Raw genomic sequence first — 18,896 nt, 5'->3', positions numbered from 1 at the left:
TTATTTCCTTTTCTTTTTTTATCTCAGGGAAAGTGACTTAATGAAGTGTAGTTTACATCATTATTGAACAGTATAATTTTGGGGTGGAGAATTGGGATTGTTTTGGAAATTTATTGGAAAGTATCATTTTGGAGTGGAAAATGAGGAGACTTGATAGTTTCAACTTGGGCAATTGCTTTCAGATAATGAAATTGGATGGAAAATACAAACATTTTTTTTGTCTCGAAGAAGTATTGACTACAAATATGACATGATGTCGGTTTCAGATTCGGATCGCTTTGTGTTCTTGCTGTGTACACGTGCTGGTGGGTTGGGTATAAACCTGACAGCTGCAGACACTGTTGTCATCTATGATTCTGACTGGAACCCACAGAATGACCTGCAGGTAAGCATCTTCCCACAAACACACACTGAATGAGTGAAAGAGATAGACACATTCGCACACACTCACAAGCACTCTTTGAACTCAAGAAAGACACACATGCACACACACACAGAGAAAGAGAGATACACTTGTACACACACATGCATGCACGCACGCACACAAGAGAGAGAGAGAGATACACATGCACATGCAAGCACACACACACCACTCACCCCCCTCCTCCCACCTCCCCCTCACACAGACAAACAGGCAGATGGACATGCACATAGTGAGTGAGAGAGAAAGATTGAGAGGAGTGAACCACTGAAAATGAAAAGCTGTATAAAGACGATTTTTTAAAGTTTGTCGATCTTGTCACAAACGCGTTACTTCCCGGGAGTTGCACGATGACCTGGATGCGAATTTCACACAAGTTCTGCACTTCATTACATGTGCGTCTTCATCGTACTGCAGCCATTTGATTTCTTACTCCCCTGAACGTTGACAAATGCGGGTTTTCTTTTTCAGTGATCCATCCCCTTTGAAGCTGGCTGATCAACGTCAGCTGATTTAGAATTGTCCTTTTTGTCTTGTTTACATTTTGGAGCGTCAGTCCACAATAGCAGAGGCATTCTGATTACGAACTGTATCAGATAATACTCGACAAGCCTTGTGAGAGTACCTCAAATGGGCAACAATTTTTCTGTAAGGGGAGACAAGAAGAAAGTAATGAACTTTGCAGCAATTGCTGATTTCACGAAGATAAGATGCTGACCGAAAACTAGTGAAACGAGAAGAAGCAAGCGCTGTCGTTTGACTGTGATCGTTCACATTTCAGTTGATGCCGATTTTGTAGTGCATCCCATGGCTCCCTCGCAGAAACTGTAATGCGTCCTCTCTCATTTTTAGTCACAGACACACACATATGTGCGTTAAAGTAAGCCCTGCATTATAAAAATGTACTTCCACAGTCATATTACTGTTAAATTATTATTTCTTTTTTTTCTTTTTCCTTTTTTTTTTTTTTATATAACTTTTTAGTACTTTCATCTTACATATCTGTTGATAGTAGTCATTTTATGGTCTATAGTTGAAATAGAAAACTTATTTATTTATTTATTGAGACATCTTGCTATAGCGCATATTCTTGAAGCTCTGTGCGCTTTTCAATAGCACTAAAAGATCTTCTCAAACATCCACACACACACATATGCATATGATTTAAAACATAGCATATAGATACATACATGGATATATGCAACGCGCGTGCACCCACGCATGCTTCTGCTTGGAAGTTACATTGACATGTACATCTGCCAGGAGTAGCAGACTTCTGCTTTGCAATTGTACATTGCTCTAAACTGGGAGAAATCTGACTTTTTAAATATGACTCGAGACTTAGCCTATTGTATTTCATGCATGGTATGAAAGTTGTACTGTCTGTCTACTTTGGCCAAAGTGGTGGTTTTGTCTGTAAAATTAGTCTCCTTGGTGACTTCCTGGGCAGATCATTATCAGCCCATGGAACATATTGATAGTTAAGCAAGAACTTATTATTGAAAGGAGGTTGTGAAATGTTATGCACAGATTAATGTGCAAAGACCTGATGACAATGGACAATGTCCATCTAAATCAACAGATCCAAAACTTGCCTTTCTTTGCTTTTTTAAAATATTTTTATCAGTGGTCAAGGGCCTGTTAGCCTGTTTGCTGCCAGGGAAACATAACTCTTGCTACAGGGCCTCTGCCATAGAGAATTTCAGTGACATTGAGGGTTAGATAAGATATATTAAAAAGAAGAAAAAAAATCGGGCAACATTTTTTTCTGGTCACAGGTACGGAAATTATCTGTTTGAAATTTACATGGCCTTCTATTTAAAGCATTTTAAATATGAGAATACAGATTTTGAGTTTTAGTTGGTTAAGAAAATGAAGCATGTTTTATAAAATGTAATGTTATGTTTTTTGAGAGCACAAAGCTTTGCTATGATTGTGAATTTTTTCTATAAAAGACATAGCAACAACATGCAAAAAAAGCATGTAAATAAATAAAACTCACCACTTGAAGACCTGGTATCCGCTGTGCTTGTATGAAACTAAAATAATCAAAACCATGCATTGGAACAAAAAGCATACTGTGTGAACAAAATTTCTTATCCCCCTCTTCTTCCAATCAGCACAGATCATGAATGTTTTAGCATAATAATTACCATTAGATATATCCTTATATGTGTGCTTTTAGAGTGTAGGAATGTCATGCAGTTTAATTTTGTGTTGAAAAATGTTGTATTGTGTACAATAATGCCTGATGATACAAGTGTTATCATAATCGAAATTTTTGTGCAGGCTCAGGCCCGGTGTCACCGTATTGGTCAGAGCAAAGCAGTGAAGGTGTATCGCCTAATCACCCGTAACTCCTACGAGCGGGAGATGTTTGACAAGGCCTCCCTCAAGTTGGGGTTGGACAAGGCAGTGCTGCAATCCATGAGCGGAGGGGAGAAATCAGTCAACCCTGTGAGTTCCTGTCTGTGAAGTGGTGTTGGTCTCCCACCTTTCAGCATCTTTTTGTCATCTTTACCTATCTCTTCTTCTGCTTCTTCGTTTGTGTGTGTGGGCTGCAACTCCCACATTCACTTGTTATGTATATGAGTGGGCTTTATGTAAAACTGTTTTTACCCTGTGATGTAGACAGACATACTCTGTTTTCAGGGGAGTCTTTACCTGTCTGCCTGCTTCCATGTTCCTGTCATTTTTCTTTGTGTTTTGTCATCCAGTCTTTATGCACCAGTATCATCACCTTTCTTCACACAAACAAGGTTGTGTTTCCCTCTTATCCAAGGCATGCTAGCTTCTGTGTAGCTGGCTGTGTAAGAAACAAGAGGTAGAGCAACACAGGGAGCCATGCCAGATCCTGCAGATTTTTATTTTGTGCGGAGTTTGGGCGCTTCCCAACAGAACAGGCATTACCTTTAAACATGCACACCACCCTTCCTTTAAAAAGTAAAGTCTCTTTTATGTTTCCCTTGCACTCAGTCAGAAATCTAAGAAAATCAACATGTTTATAAACTACAGTTTTGCAGTAAGTAACTTGACCTTATTTTGTTTAGCTTTGTGGTGTCAGATTGGTGTGTGTGACACAACTTTACAAGAAGAAGATACGGTGATGCACCCAGAGCCTCTCACCCATGCTCAGAAAAACAAAGGCCTTGTCCTCTTTTAAAGGCACACTAGCTGTTTGAGTAGCTGGCTGTGTACGATAAAGAGGAAAAGTAAACAGAGAGCCATGCCAGATCTCGCAGCTCCTCATGCTGTGTAGAGTTTGGGCGCTTCCCTACAATTTTGCAGGTAGGGGATGTGTATTTTCAGCCATCTCTAATTCTTGCTTGTGTCTGTTGAATCAGATTTTACACTGCTGAACTCACTGCAGTGATTCAGCAACAGTGCATCAGCTCTGAATTTGGTCATTGGTTTGGTTGTGCATGTGTTGTTCAGAGTGAGCTTGAGGGTGTTAGGGTTATGGGGATAGTGTTGAAGTTTGGGTGGGGAAAAAAAGTTTTATGGAATATATTGCCGTCAAAAGAGGGCGCTAGCCGGCGGGACAAAGGGGAGGTTACCTGCTTCCGGGAGGTTATCGGCCGTAGTTTCATTTTCAGACCCATGCCGGAGTCTGCACTAGTTGGGTCACGGTAAGTATGTTATTTAAACGTAATTTTAGATAGAAAATTTCCTTTTATGGAAACAGATTTTAGTTGAAAAATCCTGGTCTCTTATTTGAATACATACCCACATGCACATTTAAGAACAAAGCATTTACCTCTGTTTAAGGCACACTAGCTGTGTTAGTAGCTGGTTGTGTAAGAAAAAGAGGAAAAGTAAACAGGGAGCCATGCCAGGTCTTGCAGTTCTTCATGCTGTGTAGAGTTTGGGCGCTTCCCTACAGTATTATATGGTCTGATACGTGCATTTATCATGCATTTGTCCAGTTCTTGTTTTTGCATTTTGAATCGGAACTGGTACCACTGAATGCGTGAAATGATTCAGCAACAATGCAGAATCTCCTGAGATGTGTGGTGTTGTAATGACAGATTCCCATGGGCTGCTGGCACAGAGACGAACTTGAATGTGCCTGTGTGTGGAGTGGGATGAGCAGTGTTATTGCCATTGAGTTTATTCTGTCTTGTTGATACCCACACACGGATTAAACAAAATCATTGTCCTCTTTTGTAAGGCACTCCAGCTGTGTGAGTAGCTGGTTGTGTACGGTAAAGAGGAAAAGTAAACAGGGAGCCATGCCAGATCCTGCAGCTCTTCTTGCTGTGTGGAGTTTGGGCGCTTCCCAACAGAGCTACAGTCAGGGATGTGCATATCTCGCCTCCCCCTTCAGTTTTTGCCTGCATGCCATTTATGACAGCCGGCATCACTGAACACTTGAAGTGATTCAGCAGCAACGTAAGGTCCTGACCTTCCTTTGATAGATCCCTATGGGATGCTGGTGCTTTGGAAAAGAATAGTTCAAGCCTTTAAAACTGCATTTATTAATTTATTTTGCTTTGTAAGCATTGTATTTGATATTGATAACTATTGGTACATGGCAACAATACTAAATGTTTATTGACTGTTGTGTGCATGGGAAACAAAGGCCAACCAGCTGACAAAGAAGGAGGTGGAGGACCTGCTAAAGAAGGGGGCCTACGGTGCCCTGATGGAGGACGACAATGCTGGCGACAAGTTCTGTGAGGAGGACATAGACCTCATTCTCCAGCGAAGAACCAAGGTCATCCAGATTGAGAGTGAAGGCAAAGGTTCTACATTTGCCAAGGTCAGTAAATTAATTGGGTTTTTGAAGTCTTCTGTTGATTTATTTGGTTTATTGTGTGTGTTTGTGTGTGAAAAGTTCTTATCAGTGCCAAGCTCAGTATGTATTACTCGTGGTATGGGTAGAGTTGATGCACACTTTAGAAACATGTGGTAAACTTCATGGATAATGGTGGAGAGTAAACTATAAAGAAGTGATATTTGAAAAAACAAGAACAGTTAATATGAATTAGAATATGAACACATCAGCATTCAAAGTGGCAAGTGGTAAATGGTAGAGACATCATAGACTGTGCTGTTGCATTTGCAGCAAGAGAAGTACTAGAGGATAATAAGAATGCAATCATGCAGGTTGAAAATGACAGTGCAGAAACACCTCCGTTCAAGGCATGCTGGCTGTGTGAATAGCTTGCTATGTAGAACTTGGAGGAAGATCAAAACTGGGAACCATGCCAGGTCCAGCAGATCACTGTTCTGTATGGAGTTTGGGAGTCTCCCAACAGTCACATTTCATCAGTTGTTTACTTGATCAGTGTTGATTTTGACTCACCAGTTATTTCTCTATAGTCTGTTCCTGTCTCTCAGCTGCTGTGTTGTTCCCTTCTGGCTTTCCATCCTTTCTTGTCCATTCTCACCGTCTTTCTCCATCACAGTCATATTTTTCACACACATGCATGCACGCACATTATTTTTCAACGCGAATGCACATATTTGTGTCCTCATTTCATTTACTTTTAATTGTACAGCAATGAAAGAACAGGTGTATGATTCAGTTACATGGATGAAATTTCTTTTGGTTAGGTGGATTGGGGTGGTGTTGCAGTTAAATAACAGTTGCCCGATATGTTCTAGATGACAGATAATTATTCATACTTGTCTGTAACCCAAGTACATGATTGAGTTCCTTCTTCCCTTGTTTCAGGCCAGTTTCAGTGTGTCAGACAACCGCACAGACATCGATATCAATGACCCGAACTTCTGGCAGAAGTGGGCCAAGAAAGCTGACATTGATGTGGACAAGATGAACAAGAAGGTAACTTGACAGAAATGAGGCACAAAGAATTGTTTGTTTTAAATGGACAGCTGTTTGTCACAATTTGGACTTTTTAATGCTCTGGATGAATTCTGGAAATTTCGTAAAATACGAAACAAAAAAAAATTAGCTATGTGAATGCAGGTCTTTTCTTTGAGGTAGCTATTATTTTACAGCTCATTTTGTACAAACTTCGTAAGCATGTGACAGAGACAAGACCGGTTGATTGATGCTCAATTATGATGTTACTTCCAGAATGATCTCATTATCCAAGAGCCCAGGCAGCGTCGTCAAACCACCAGATATGGCAAGGAGGAGGCAGTGATGGAGATCAGTGACCTGGACTCCTCTTCTGACAGTGATGATGAGATGAAACTTCTGAAGAAAGGTCGTAAGCTGCGGCGCAGTGGCCGGGGAAAGGATGACGACTTCAGCTTTCAAGATGACATGTCCTCTGAGGGGTACTCTCGCTCTGACTGCTTCAAGGTGGAAAAGAACCTGCTAGTCTATGGGTAAGTACTGCTTGTGATCGTTGGAATCGGTACTGTTTGAAGTAGTGGATAAGTTAGCAAGAATAGACCTTACCTTTTCCTTCTACGTTTAGTTTTGTGTCATTCAGCTTGGTAACTGAATACTGTATGGAATTTGATTTTGTTTTCATGACAGATGGGGCAGATGGCAAGAAATCATTCAGCATTCCCACTTCAAAACTGCACTGGGCAAGAATGATGTGGAGATAATTGCCCGTGCTATTGTAAGTATTGATATATGTTTTTTATTTCTTTTGTCATTTTTTCCCCCTAAGATCCATTTCTGTCGATAAATGATATGGCACACTATTCAGTAAATAGAAGTTGGCTGAAATTAAGTATTTCAAACTTATCAGCATTTCTGTTCATAGAATTGTATCCATTTAACACAACCTTCCCTGCCTCTTCCTTATCTTCAGTTTCTCCAGTTTTTAGAGGTATGCATGCATGTGAATGACTGGTGCAAAAGCACTTTAATTTGTCTCTACACAAGATTCAGCGCTATATAAATATCATTATTATTATTATTATCATACCAAAATAATATGGAATTGATTTGGTAAATTAAAATGGTCTGAATATCATATTCGCTGGTGCTTGGATCAAATAATTTTCATTTTGTTAATTTTTTGGCTCACATGTGAGAACAAAGTGAGTATGTTATAACCCTGATTCAGTTGTCCATGTGTATGGATATATGTGTCTGTGTGTGTCCAGGGTAAACTTCTTTTTCCACAGAAATACTTTGTGTCAACACCAAATTTGGATAAAAAATTGAGAAAGAAAAAAAAAGTTTCCATACATACCAGTTATACAGTATGATTGTCAGCAGATTGAACTGTACTTCTAGATCATGAACTGTTTATTTCTTTTAGCTTTGGATTCACAAGATTTTCTAGAGTTGTTTCCTGTTCTGTTGCTGGATTTGCATTTAGTTAAGATGCGGTTTTAAGACAGCATGGTATTCCATTTCCTGATCGATTTATGTTAGCACTGGTAAACTTGCCATCTTCCCTCTCCCCCACACCACTGCTTTTCATTCTTTTTGTGTATAAATCTGCATGAATTACACACGAGCCATGAAAACTTTCATTTATTTTTTTAATTTTTGTTGCTACTTTCCTAAGTGCTGCTATATCTTCTAGCATTTGTGTATCTGTTCTCTTTCAGCTGGCTCATTCTCTCAAGTTCTACAAAGGGGATGACAAAATCAAAGGGTTCATCTGGGACCTCATTGCCAACAACAATGAGGGGGGCCTGAAGAACCACACAGGGCTGTCAGCACCAGTGCCCAGAGGTCGGAAGGGCAAGAAGGCCAAGGAGAAGAAACCAGTGGTGGAGGAGGGACGCTCTCTTGACTTTGACCCAGAAGTTGTACTGGACAATGGCTACAAACGTCACCTCCATAGGCATTCCAACAAGTACGTGTTTGGGCCACAAGTTGTCCACAGAAGAGCAAATTTGTTTGGATTGTCTGAAAATTTCTTTTCCGAAAGTGTCATGAGATTGTAGAAAGATTATTAAAATCATGCTCACAAAATCCAGTTTAATTTATCGATGCTAATGCTAAGACTTAAGTGATGCAGCAGATCTTGAGCATGATTTTTTTTAAACTTCCTTGACTGCACTGATGATATGGTTATTGCATTTAAAACAAGGGAGTTGAATTAACTAGAATAAGATTAAATGTTTGGTTTATTCATATTTTTGAAAGTATTTGAGTGTGCAACATGTTTTATAAGCTTTCAGTCTGCCATCATGCCCCCAGAAATGTTTTTCAGTGAAGTATTCAGCAGGCATCTTTTGTTTTTGTTTTGTTGTAATTTTACGCTGTAAAACCATGCTGCAAGTACGACGTTTGTCCATATTTTACTTGGCATCAGGACATTACTACTGTTGTTTGTTGTTACAGGGTTCTGCTGAGAGTTCGACTCCTTTATTACATCAAACAGGAGGTCATCGGGGATGATGCTGAAAAGGTCTTCCAGGGAGCACGATGCCAGTTAGTATCTCTTTTGATTACACATTTATACCAAGACCCACAGGGGGTCTGATTCCCTGTCCTGTGCAAACTTCAACCCCGCTGAAAGGGATAAAAAGAAAGTAGATGCAGCTAGTTATCTTCCCCTAATAGATTACCTCCCGTTCACGCTGACAAAACAGTTAATGCAGTTGCCCTTATTCACAGTGATGCTGACCAGGAACATGTTGCTCATACATGTTTAGAAATACGTTTTTATTGTTCTTTGTAAAGATAATCCGGGGATGCATGTCGTGTACTTAAGTGTTTTTCGGGTTAGAAATGTCTGTGTGCAGTGTTTGACTTTTGTTTTTCTTCTTACTTTCCAGACCACAAAGTATGTGTTTTTGTCAACTGACCCTTTATTGTTTCACACATGTTAAGTTAGCTTCTTTTTCTTGTTTTTTTTCTTTTTGGGGGGTTGGGAGGGGGATTTTTTTGTTTTGTTTTGTTTTTTGTTTGTTTTTTTGTATGGCATGTATTGTTTCATTGTGAAATACATTGTCGAACTTTTTTTTTCTGTGTCCTTTACAGTGAGGTGGAAATCCCACCCCCTATATGTGAGGGTGAGATCCCAGCCCTCTGGTGGGACCAGTGTGCTGATCGCTGTTTGCTGTTGGGGGTCTTCAAACATGGTGAGCCGAACTTTGACCTTTTACCTTCCCCATCACCTCTTTCTCTTTTTCGTCAGTCGGCTTATCTTCCTCTTCTGCTAGGGTAGAATTCTTACAAACAAAGATTTTTACTCTTGTTATCTTGATGATTTCATTTACTACTTACACAGTTTTGTTTGTATTCATTGATTTAAACTATGGTTAACCGCATTAAGACTCTTTTGAGAGCACACACACACATTCCTGTATCTCTCAAAGTCTGCCATTACACCTTCATGTGGGCACTGGTGTGTGAAGGGATAATGGGTTTGTCCTTACCCCATTGTTGAGTAATCCTGTTTTCTTTTCTGTCATTAACTGGAGATAATATCCCGTAAGCAAACAGTGTAAACTGTGCTGTTGCAGGCTATGAGAAATACAACCAGATGCGACAAGACTCTTCCCTTTGTTTCCTGGGTCGCTGTGGACCGCCTGATGGGGCTGCTCTGCTTGCAGAACAGAATGATGAAAAGTAAGTTCTACTTTTTCTTCACGCAAAAGTAATGAAAAAACAAAATCATGTCCACTGTAGTGTTACAAATCAATGAAATGTTTTTTCAACAGTTATTCACAGAATTATTTTTCATCATTTTACATTTGAAAAAGAGCTTGAGAATGTTGAAAAGTCTCTCAAAAGACTTAGTAAACTCCTGCTGTTTATAATGTGCGCATGCATTCTAGAGGCTGTTTCTTTCAGCTTTGAATGTGATGTTGAAAGAGGGCGTTAGTCAGGGGGGCAAAGGGGAGGTTACCTACTTCCGGGAGGTTATCAGCCGTAGCTACTTTCGTTTTCTCCACATTGGATAGTAGTTTGCACAGGACAGGAATGTCAGACCCCTGCCGGAGTCTGCACTAGTGGGTCACGGTATGTATGTTACTTACACGTAATTTTAGGTAGAAAATTTCCTGTTGGCATCATCAGTAAGAAAAATACTGCATTACTCCACAGGGAATGTAAAGAAAGAGTAGAAAATTATAGTTCTGTTCCTTGCATGGTGGACAGATGCATTTGCATTTATATTTGAGGATAAATCAAGTAATATATTGAACATGAAAAAAAAGAACAATGAATAGCTTGAGGGAAATATAAAAGAGAAACTGATCTGAAAAAAACAACAACAAAAAATCCATACTATACGCTGCTTCACCTTGTCTTTCAGTTGTATGCGCATGAGCTCTCACACACACACCACACCACAAACCACACCTCACCACATCACACCACATACACAGGTATGTATATGTGTATGTGAGAGAAAAGGGAAACTATACCACTTTTCTTTTCTTTTTTTTGTCCCCCCAGGGAAGACGAAGAGGAGCTGGAAGACAAACTGCTGAAGGAGGACGATGAAGGGGAAGCCTCGCAGAGCTCTGTCCCTGACACCGTCACCACCACGTCTTCTGCCTCCACCTCCCAGCCCATCAGTGTGCAGACAGATGAGTCAGGTAGGGAGGAAAGAGATGTGTAGGAGATTGAAGTGAAGGGGTGAGGAATAGAAAATGTGTCGGGTTCAGCATCCAGTTTTCTAGCAGCAGAATGGCAGTCCCCCCACCCCTCCCTTCTCCCCCTTTTCTTTCCCCCCTCCTGCCCCGTGCTCACCAATCCCAGACCCCTTACACCCCACCAAAATCTGTATCCATGTCTGAGATTTATAAGCTAACAGTAATAAAAGGTTTGTTTTTGTATGAGTACACCTTTTTCCTTTTTCTTGTTTTCTTAAAATGTTTTTAAACTGGCAAGATGTAAACACCCTCCCCACCTTTTTTTTTTTTTTTTTTTTTTTTTTCTTTTTTTCTTTTTTTTGTTATAATTATTTTTTTGTCACCAATGACTTGGGAAGTATATGATATAAAATCACATGAATTGACAATGATGTTTCATCCTGTATTTACAGAACAGGTTTTTGGAGACTGTTTTGTGAGAGAGTTGGTGGCCAGTGTGGACTGTGTTCCTTGCCTTTCAGGTGAAACCAAGTTACCTTTCCCCCCCAGCTCAGACCTTACGTTGCGTCTTCGCCGTGTCATCACTGGCTATCAGCGAATGCATAAGAAGATGATGGAGAAGCAGGAACAGTTTGCAAGGGTACGTCTTTTGCATTGTTTATACATGTTTATTTTTTGTTTTGCTGCTTCATCAGTTTGAAATTTAAAAGGAAAAAAAGAAAAAGTCATCTCCTTTTGTGTTTAACTTCGGAAATGTCCAGATTTTTTTTCTTTGTTATAGTAATTTCATAAACTTCAATCAAAATCAGTGGGAATGTTATTAATTAAAACGTGTATGTCCTGATGAGAAAATTTGCAAACAAAAAATTCAGAAACCTCATTACTTAACGGTTCTGAGGTGAACATAAAACAGTACCAATAAGTGCATGTCTTATTGAACCATATGTCTTTATGGCAGGTGCTACAGTGGGATTGGTTCAGTATCATGATTAGGGCTATAAAGTTCAATGATTGTTCTAGCACTTATCCCATCTTGCCTCTGGTTTCTCTGCCTCATGTGTTATCAAAACAGATGTGTTTATTAGCTTTTTTTTTCTTTTAAAGGCAGTAGGTCCATTTTGGAAATGGTATAAATGCAAAGGATGGATGAAGGAAGATGGTGGTATGGAAAAAGAAAAGAATACAGGGCTTGTGCCGTAATCAGATCTCCAGGACTGCTCTCCCCCATTTTGCAGTTAGGTATTGAAGAAGTGGATAGGGAGCGGATAATAAATAAAGGAAGTAACACTGTGTGGGATGATTTGTGCAGAGAAAGGAGCGAAGAGAACAGCAACAGCTGATGTTTTCTGAGAAGGTGAACAAGAAAAGGGAATTCCAGCAGAGGTAAGTTGATAGATTAAAGACTGCCTTTCCTTAACACTAGTTTTTTTACATTAACAAAAAAAAAAAAGGGAATTATTTTTTTTATGTGTGTTGGATATCAGCAGAACCAGTTGTGCCCTTGCTGCTTTATTCATCATCATGACATTGTAAAGGAACATAAGTCCTGCTCATGGGGAACTAGGTTTTTGTCTTTTTGTGTATCTGCTTGTATGATAAAAATACTTTTTTTTTTCTTTTTTAATATCTGGGGAGATGAAGTTATGAAAAGAAAACAATGAATCAGTAGGTAAAAAGGAGTGTTGGAATCTCCAATAGTGTAAATAGTGTAAATTTTGATTTAAGGAAGCAGTGGTTTCTGAATTAATTGTATAGAGTTAGCAAGGTGGTCATGGTGCAGTTTACTTGCCTGTACAGGGACATTCATGATCAGTAACGAAGGATGATCCAGTCTGTAGAATTTCTGTAGGGGAGTGGTATGTTCTGACCGACATCTTGATGCATGGTGTCCACTTGGGAAATTGCATGCTCAGAATAAAACCTCTCCAGTGCATCTTGTGAGTTGTCTGGCTTTAGTTTGTACATAGCTTGCTTAATTAACCAGTAGAAGTAAAGTCACAATTTTTATTTTATTTTTTTACATTGATGAATGTCTCTGTAAATAAACTTCATTGATAAATGTCTCTGTAAATAAACTTCAAAGTAACACAGAAATTGGAACAAATATTACAGGTTGTTGGTGTGAATCTATTTTGAATAAGCAGCAGAGAAATATAAAAATATTACTAAGGATTGCTAATTTTCTGTTCTTTGAAACACGAGATATTGCTGAAAACATCAAACACTAGTTCTGGTTGTGGTCAGTCAGTGATGGAATAGTGGTACATCAGACCTACTTTGAGGTCAGTAATTTCATTCATGTTCATTGCTTATCATGCTTCACCAGCACAGCTTTGGAAATGGGAGAATCGTATCACTGGCACAGTTATTAGGCACAGGAGATAATGAAATTTGCCACACTATTGGCATGTTCAAAAACTCTAAATGATCAGTGGACTGGTGAGTCAGGCAAAGAAGTTTGTGTCAAATCAGTGAATTCATACATAATGTGTTCAGAGATTTAGCACTCATTGTGTCAGTGCTCAAGACTGTTTAAAATAAATGGGTCTTTGGGGAAGGGGGAACCACACAGGGAAGGCAGAATGTAATGACCAAGGCCAGAGATATGATTGGATTTCCATGATTGTGCTGGTGCCCCAAACTGCCCCGTAAGCTTCTCCTCTTGGGATCAGCTTACACGCACCATACCATGTCCCTATAGTGTGTTGTGGTGCCGTAACAGTCGCTGGTCTCGCCGAGAGGAGTCAGACTTCTACCGCACCGTGTCCACATTTGGTGTGGAGTTCGACCGGGACAGTGGCCGTTTCAAGTGGGACCGCTTCCGCAGCCTGGCCCGACTGGACCGCAAGACTGACGACACCATCACAGAGTACTTCCATGCCTTCTACTACATGTGCCAGACCGTGTGTGGCAAGTTCAGAGCTGATGACAGAGGTGAGAACTCTTATTGGCTTGCCCTGCCCTACCATCTCTCATTTCCCGCTCCCCCCACTTCCTCATTCGTATTTATTCAGATAGAAACAGTTCAGGTAAGTAGATCATAGTTAGGATATGAGATGTTTGGATTTCAGTGGTTAGTCAGGTGGGTTAAAAAGTTAGTAAGACACACTTGTGGAAGAGAGTTTGGGTGTATATGGAAATGCTCACCTTTTGTTGGTTAAAATTTTGATTGAGGAGGTTTACAGATGACTGTAGCAAACTGACTTTCATTTTCAAAGGATTTATCAACGCCAAAAGATGATTACATTTAAAAATGGCCCAAATGAGTATTTTAGTATGTCACATTCCTTTGGTATGTTGTGAAGTGTCCCATTTACACGATTCTGGGGTCTGATTTTTCCTTTCTTTGTTATAGAAGACACAGTTCCATTTGCAAGATATTTAGTGATCTGATTTGTTTATTCTTTGTTATAGACACACAAGAGGCTATGAAGATTGTTTCTGCAAAATCTATTCTGGATCTCTGGCAAAGAAGTATGAACATTTACTCCCTCAAGTTTGCATGATGATTGTTTCAAGTTATAAAAAAGAAAAAAAGCAGATGGCTTGTGTGTAGTGATGTGTGTTATGATGCATGTTTGTGTTAGTAGTACTAGTTTTAAATATTGATTTTGATTAGCACTTAGTATCTGTGATAGCTCTCTGAACATTGAAGAAATATGTTTTACCTTTATCATCTGTTGAAAAACATAAGAATTGATGGACATACATATTAATCAGATTATGTCTTGAGTACTGAAGACAACTAGAACTGGCTCCCATTTCTCTCTCTCACTTCCAAAAATTGCTGAAGGTGATAAAACACGGTGGTAGTGTAACATCAGTGCAGAATAACCAGACAGGCAGTATTTGACACAAGACTTAACATGATGGAGTAATGACATGCAGTATGGTAGTTCAGCTATTCTTCAGTTGCTATGTTTACACATACTGACACCCGCTGCTTAAAAATCAGCTTAAGGAATGTGGATGAAGAAAACTAAAAGGGATAGGTTCACTTTCTTTGGGTTTATTGCTAACGAAAAGACATAGTATCTGATTTTTGTTTCATCACAGTATTTTATCATTAATGTCTCATTTTCAAACGACCATTGATGTTTTATTTGGCTTCCCCTTTCCTGTCTGTCATGATTCCTGTATGCCTTGAACAGTGCCTCCTCCACCCAACGGGATCTTTGTGGAGAAAATCACGGAGGAGCGGGCCAGTCGCTGCCTGGCTCGCATTGACCTGCTCAACAAGATCCGTGATGACATTCTGCCTCATCCTGACCTGGACGAGAGGATCAAGCTGTGCCAGCCATCCTTTGACATGCCCTCCTGGTGGCAGTGTGGGAAACATGACAAGGAGCTGCTGATTGGGGCAGCCAGGTGCGTACAGTGGCTGGGAGCACAAAGATGTCAAACCATCTCAGTCAGTCAGATCAGTTTTGAAAGGAAGCCATGTGAAATTGGGAAGACAGACATGATGAATAGTTGGGGTGGGGAATAGAAAGTTGACTGTGAAAAACCAGTTTTGAAATAAGCCACGTAACAGTTGGGATTTCAGTGCAAATGGAATATGATGAGCTGTTCTGCTTTGTTTTTTAGTTGTTTTCCTTTTATGAATCGAGTTAACCTGCCATAAGTTTTTCTGCAGAACACAGTGAAAAGTCTGGTGGCGTGACTTGAGCATTTTTCTGATGATAATTGTTGCGTTGTTATTGCAGACATGGAGTAGCACGCACAGACTACAACATTCTCCGAGATCCTGACCTGAGTTTCCATGAGGTGTTGATGAATTCTGGTCGTCATTTACGCAGCAACCCTCACCAGTCACACCTTTTCCCACCCAGTTCTACTTCCACACCTTCGCATCCAGGTCTGCGCATGTCACCATGTATGTAAAAAAAAACCAAAAAACAAATGCCTGCTTATTGTGTTTTGGTTCCATTTTTACAATGGTTTTGAACAACCTCAAGAGCCTTTTTGTTAGTGGTGGTTTTGTTTCAGTTAGAGTGGTTGTCAGATATTCAGAAAGATCAACAAGATCAGAAGACTATTCTGTGAGGGTTATTATTTAGCTTAAAGTATTGTTTCCCCATCATGTTAATACTTTTTTTCTTTTGTCCCCCAGCTTTGCAAGATGATCTGGAGTCTGATTCCAAATCCCAGGATTCTATGGACCTGCGTGACAGTCGTGCAAGTTCCCCTCCCACTCTACACAATGGCAAAGTGCAATATTCACGCCCCCACCCCAACATGGATATTGATCCAGAGTCGGAAGGAGGCCCACCGAAGCTGGAGAGAGCAGTTTCCCCAGGAGCTGACTCTGAGTGTGTGGAAGGGAAGAAAGATGGTAGCAGCACGGATGCTGCCAGTCCAGCAGACACCATTGAAGCAGTGGCAGAGCCAATGGAGACTGTGGAGGGGGAGGTGCCGGAATCTTCTACATCTCCAGCCAATGAGTGTAAGGACACTGACAATGAGAAACCAGTCCAGCCATCTGCAAAAGACTCCAATGCAGTGGACGCTGACAGTTCGAAGCCCGCCTCTGATCAAGACTCTAAAAAGGACACATCACCTGAGAGAGCGTCCACACCAACAAAGACTGGAGAGGATAGTCAGAATTCACAAAATGAAGACATGCCACAAGATGGTGCTAAAGGTGCTTCTGTGAGTGAGAATGTCACCGAAGAAAAGATGGAAGTAGACGAAGCTGCTGACTCCAAAGAGGAAGTGGTGAAAAACAAGGAGCTGTGCTCTGTGAAATCTGAAGGGGATACAGACAGTAATGTGAAGGTCAAAACAGAGGAACCCGAAGACCTAAGCAAGATCAAAAAGGAACACAAAGATCAGTCAGACCAGAAACCTGACTCAGACACTTGCACAACAGACAGCACAGATAAGAAAACCGAAGGTGAACCTGAGGAAAAAGCTAGCTCTCCAGTGACTGTGAAAAAAGAAAATGGCATGGTGGAAAAGATGGAAGATGTGTCAGTAAAGGCGGAAGACGGTGTGGAAGTGAAGAGAGAAACGAGCACGCCGAAAAAGGACAGTGTGGTTGTGAAGGCTGAAGAGTGTGGCCAAGTGAAGGAGGAGAAACCAGACTATGTGAAGCTGAAGGAGAAGATCATGCAGGGCGAGATGGAACGTCTGCAGAAGGAAAAATTGGCTAAAGAGGGGCTGGTCAGCACAGGAGTCAGTGTCGACGGCTTGTCGGTAAGACTGGCCTTTTCTCCTTTCTTTGGACTTGCCCAATGTTGAAAAAAAAATTTTTTTTTTTTTTTTTTTTTAAACCATACATTTATCATTTACATGTTGGCTATTAAAGATTTACACCATCAAGGTTTATTGTCCACTGCTCATTTGGGGTTTGGGTTTTTTTTTCAGTCCACCCCTCATTCTACTGACCCAGTTGTTTCAAAATTCATTCGTGTATGCCTTTTGTTATGTGCTGGTAATTTTTATTTTTAGGATGTACTTCCGATTTTTTTTTTTTTTTTTTTTAATTTTTTTTTTTAAACTACTACTTCATTTGTGGGCTGCAACCCCCACGTTCACTCATAAGTACATGTGTGGGCTTTTATGTGGATGACCGTTTTTACCCTACCATGCAGGCAGCCAAACTCTGTTGAATTCTTTAGACATTCGCTCGGCTATTTTTTCTGCTATAGTAATGAATTATTTTGTCTTCACTTAAAATGACTTCTTCCTGTTCAGCAGATGTCATCAGTTAAAGATTTTTGGTTCTTGCAGGGGGTGGGTTGGGGGGTTCATAATCATATATATGTGTATGTATATAAATACACTATTTTTGTTGTGAAACAACTTTTCCCTCATTGTTTGGGCTCAGCCAATGGCAACAGGTTCCTCGGGGCTTCATGGAGAAGATTCACCATACACAGATCCTGACGGACTGGAGCCTGGTGAAATAGTGCCTGGCCGACCCTTTGTGGGACCTGCTGTTGAATGGCCAAAGGTCAGCTATCCTTCATGCAGGAAATTTACTGAAATGTATACTGGTCAGCTCTGTTAGTGTTCTGCTTGTGTTTCAGATATGTTTTTGGGATCTGTTTTTGTAACTTGTGGATTTCACATACTGACATAGCATTGCCAGTTGATTGTAACAGAAACAGAGCTTGATTTGAATTTCACATTATATTTCAATATCAGTGTTGCTGGAATAGGGCTCATTTTACTTTGTAACTTTATGAAGTAGCTGATACTATTTTTGAAATGGGAAAGATAGTGTGGATTGTAAAATGATCATATTGTATAAAATGCTGTCTTGATTTGATTAGTTTTTAAGAAAATGTTTTCAGCATTGTCCTGTTTTGATGCCAAACCAACTGTTATGATGAAAACAGGATCGGGTTATTTTCCATCGCCTGGAGCGCATCTGCTACACTGTGGAGAAAGGGAAGTGGCCCTTCATCTCCTACAGCCAACCCCCAGCCTATGACTCCCGCTCAGGAACACCTGTGGGCCCCTCCACCCCACGCCCCGACAGCGCCTCTGAAAGCGGAGAGGCGGTGGAGTTGAACCAGGTGATGCACCCAGCAGGGGGTGAGCAGGGCGAGAAGGACTTTGAGGTCCACTTGTCCCAGGTAGGGTAGGCCGCTGGCTGACTGTGGCTTTGTCGCTGATGCCTGCCTGCCCCTATGCCTGCCTGCCTGCCTGACCCACCCACCTTAGTTCATTGCCTGGCTCTTGTACTGTTTGGAATTGTCTGTCATGTCTGTTGCTGTCGTAGGTTGTGTGCCTCCTGTTTGCTTTTGATTTTTTCTGTCTGGTGTTTCCCCGTCTTTGGCACTTGTCTTGTGGTGGTTATTTGGTGAAAGTTTGGTGGTCAGATTCCATTGGATTCAAATCTGTTTTTCCTTGCAGGTCATTTACTTGTAAAAGGATTATATTGATAAACTCCACACACTTGATCAGTCTTCCATACTTGGGTGTACATTACTTTGCACATGTGTATGCACACACACACACACACACACACACACACACACTGCCACAAAATTTCATTGTGTCAGTACTTGGGAATCTCTGACAGTTT

At 40.5% G+C, this 18,896-nt stretch overlaps 1 protein-coding gene across 2 annotated transcripts in view; it reads left to right on the top strand.

The window, feature by feature from the left end:
• LOC143300748 (chromodomain-helicase-DNA-binding protein 7-like) overlaps positions 1 to 18,896 on the top strand; it is an 80,455-nt gene that overhangs the window by 36,921 nt on the left and 24,638 nt on the right. The window contains exons 20-39 of one of the 2 annotated variants that reach the window (XM_076614653.1): positions 267 to 385; positions 2,711 to 2,878; positions 5,004 to 5,183; positions 6,102 to 6,212; positions 6,468 to 6,724; positions 6,879 to 6,966; positions 7,913 to 8,163; positions 8,655 to 8,744; positions 9,297 to 9,397; positions 9,782 to 9,887; positions 10,719 to 10,861; positions 11,380 to 11,498; positions 12,168 to 12,241; positions 13,581 to 13,792; positions 14,273 to 14,332; positions 15,010 to 15,226; positions 15,565 to 15,734; positions 15,972 to 17,056; positions 17,691 to 17,816; positions 18,205 to 18,444. In XM_076614653.1, coding sequence (XP_076470768.1) covers positions 267 to 385; positions 2,711 to 2,878; positions 5,004 to 5,183; positions 6,102 to 6,212; positions 6,468 to 6,724; positions 6,879 to 6,966; positions 7,913 to 8,163; positions 8,655 to 8,744; positions 9,297 to 9,397; positions 9,782 to 9,887; positions 10,719 to 10,861; positions 11,380 to 11,498; positions 12,168 to 12,241; positions 13,581 to 13,792; positions 14,273 to 14,332; positions 15,010 to 15,226; positions 15,565 to 15,734; positions 15,972 to 17,056; positions 17,691 to 17,816; positions 18,205 to 18,444 — 3,917 coding nt within the window. Of the gene's footprint in view, positions 1 to 266; positions 386 to 2,710; positions 2,879 to 5,003; positions 5,184 to 6,101; positions 6,213 to 6,467; positions 6,725 to 6,878; positions 6,967 to 7,912; positions 8,164 to 8,654; positions 8,745 to 9,296; positions 9,398 to 9,781; positions 9,888 to 10,718; positions 10,862 to 11,379; positions 11,499 to 12,167; positions 12,242 to 13,559; positions 13,793 to 14,272; positions 14,333 to 15,009; positions 15,227 to 15,564; positions 15,735 to 15,971; positions 17,057 to 17,690; positions 17,817 to 18,204; positions 18,445 to 18,896 lie in introns of both variants that reach the window. The other variant, XM_076614654.1, reaches the window with a different exon arrangement.

This window comes from Babylonia areolata, chromosome 26 (assembly GCF_041734735.1).
Source record: "Babylonia areolata isolate BAREFJ2019XMU chromosome 26, ASM4173473v1, whole genome shotgun sequence".
Classification (NCBI taxonomy): Eukaryota; Metazoa; Mollusca; class Gastropoda; order Neogastropoda; family Buccinidae; genus Babylonia; species Babylonia areolata.
Note: the sequence above shows the minus strand (reverse complement) of the source record. Positions and strands in the feature narration are given on the sequence as shown.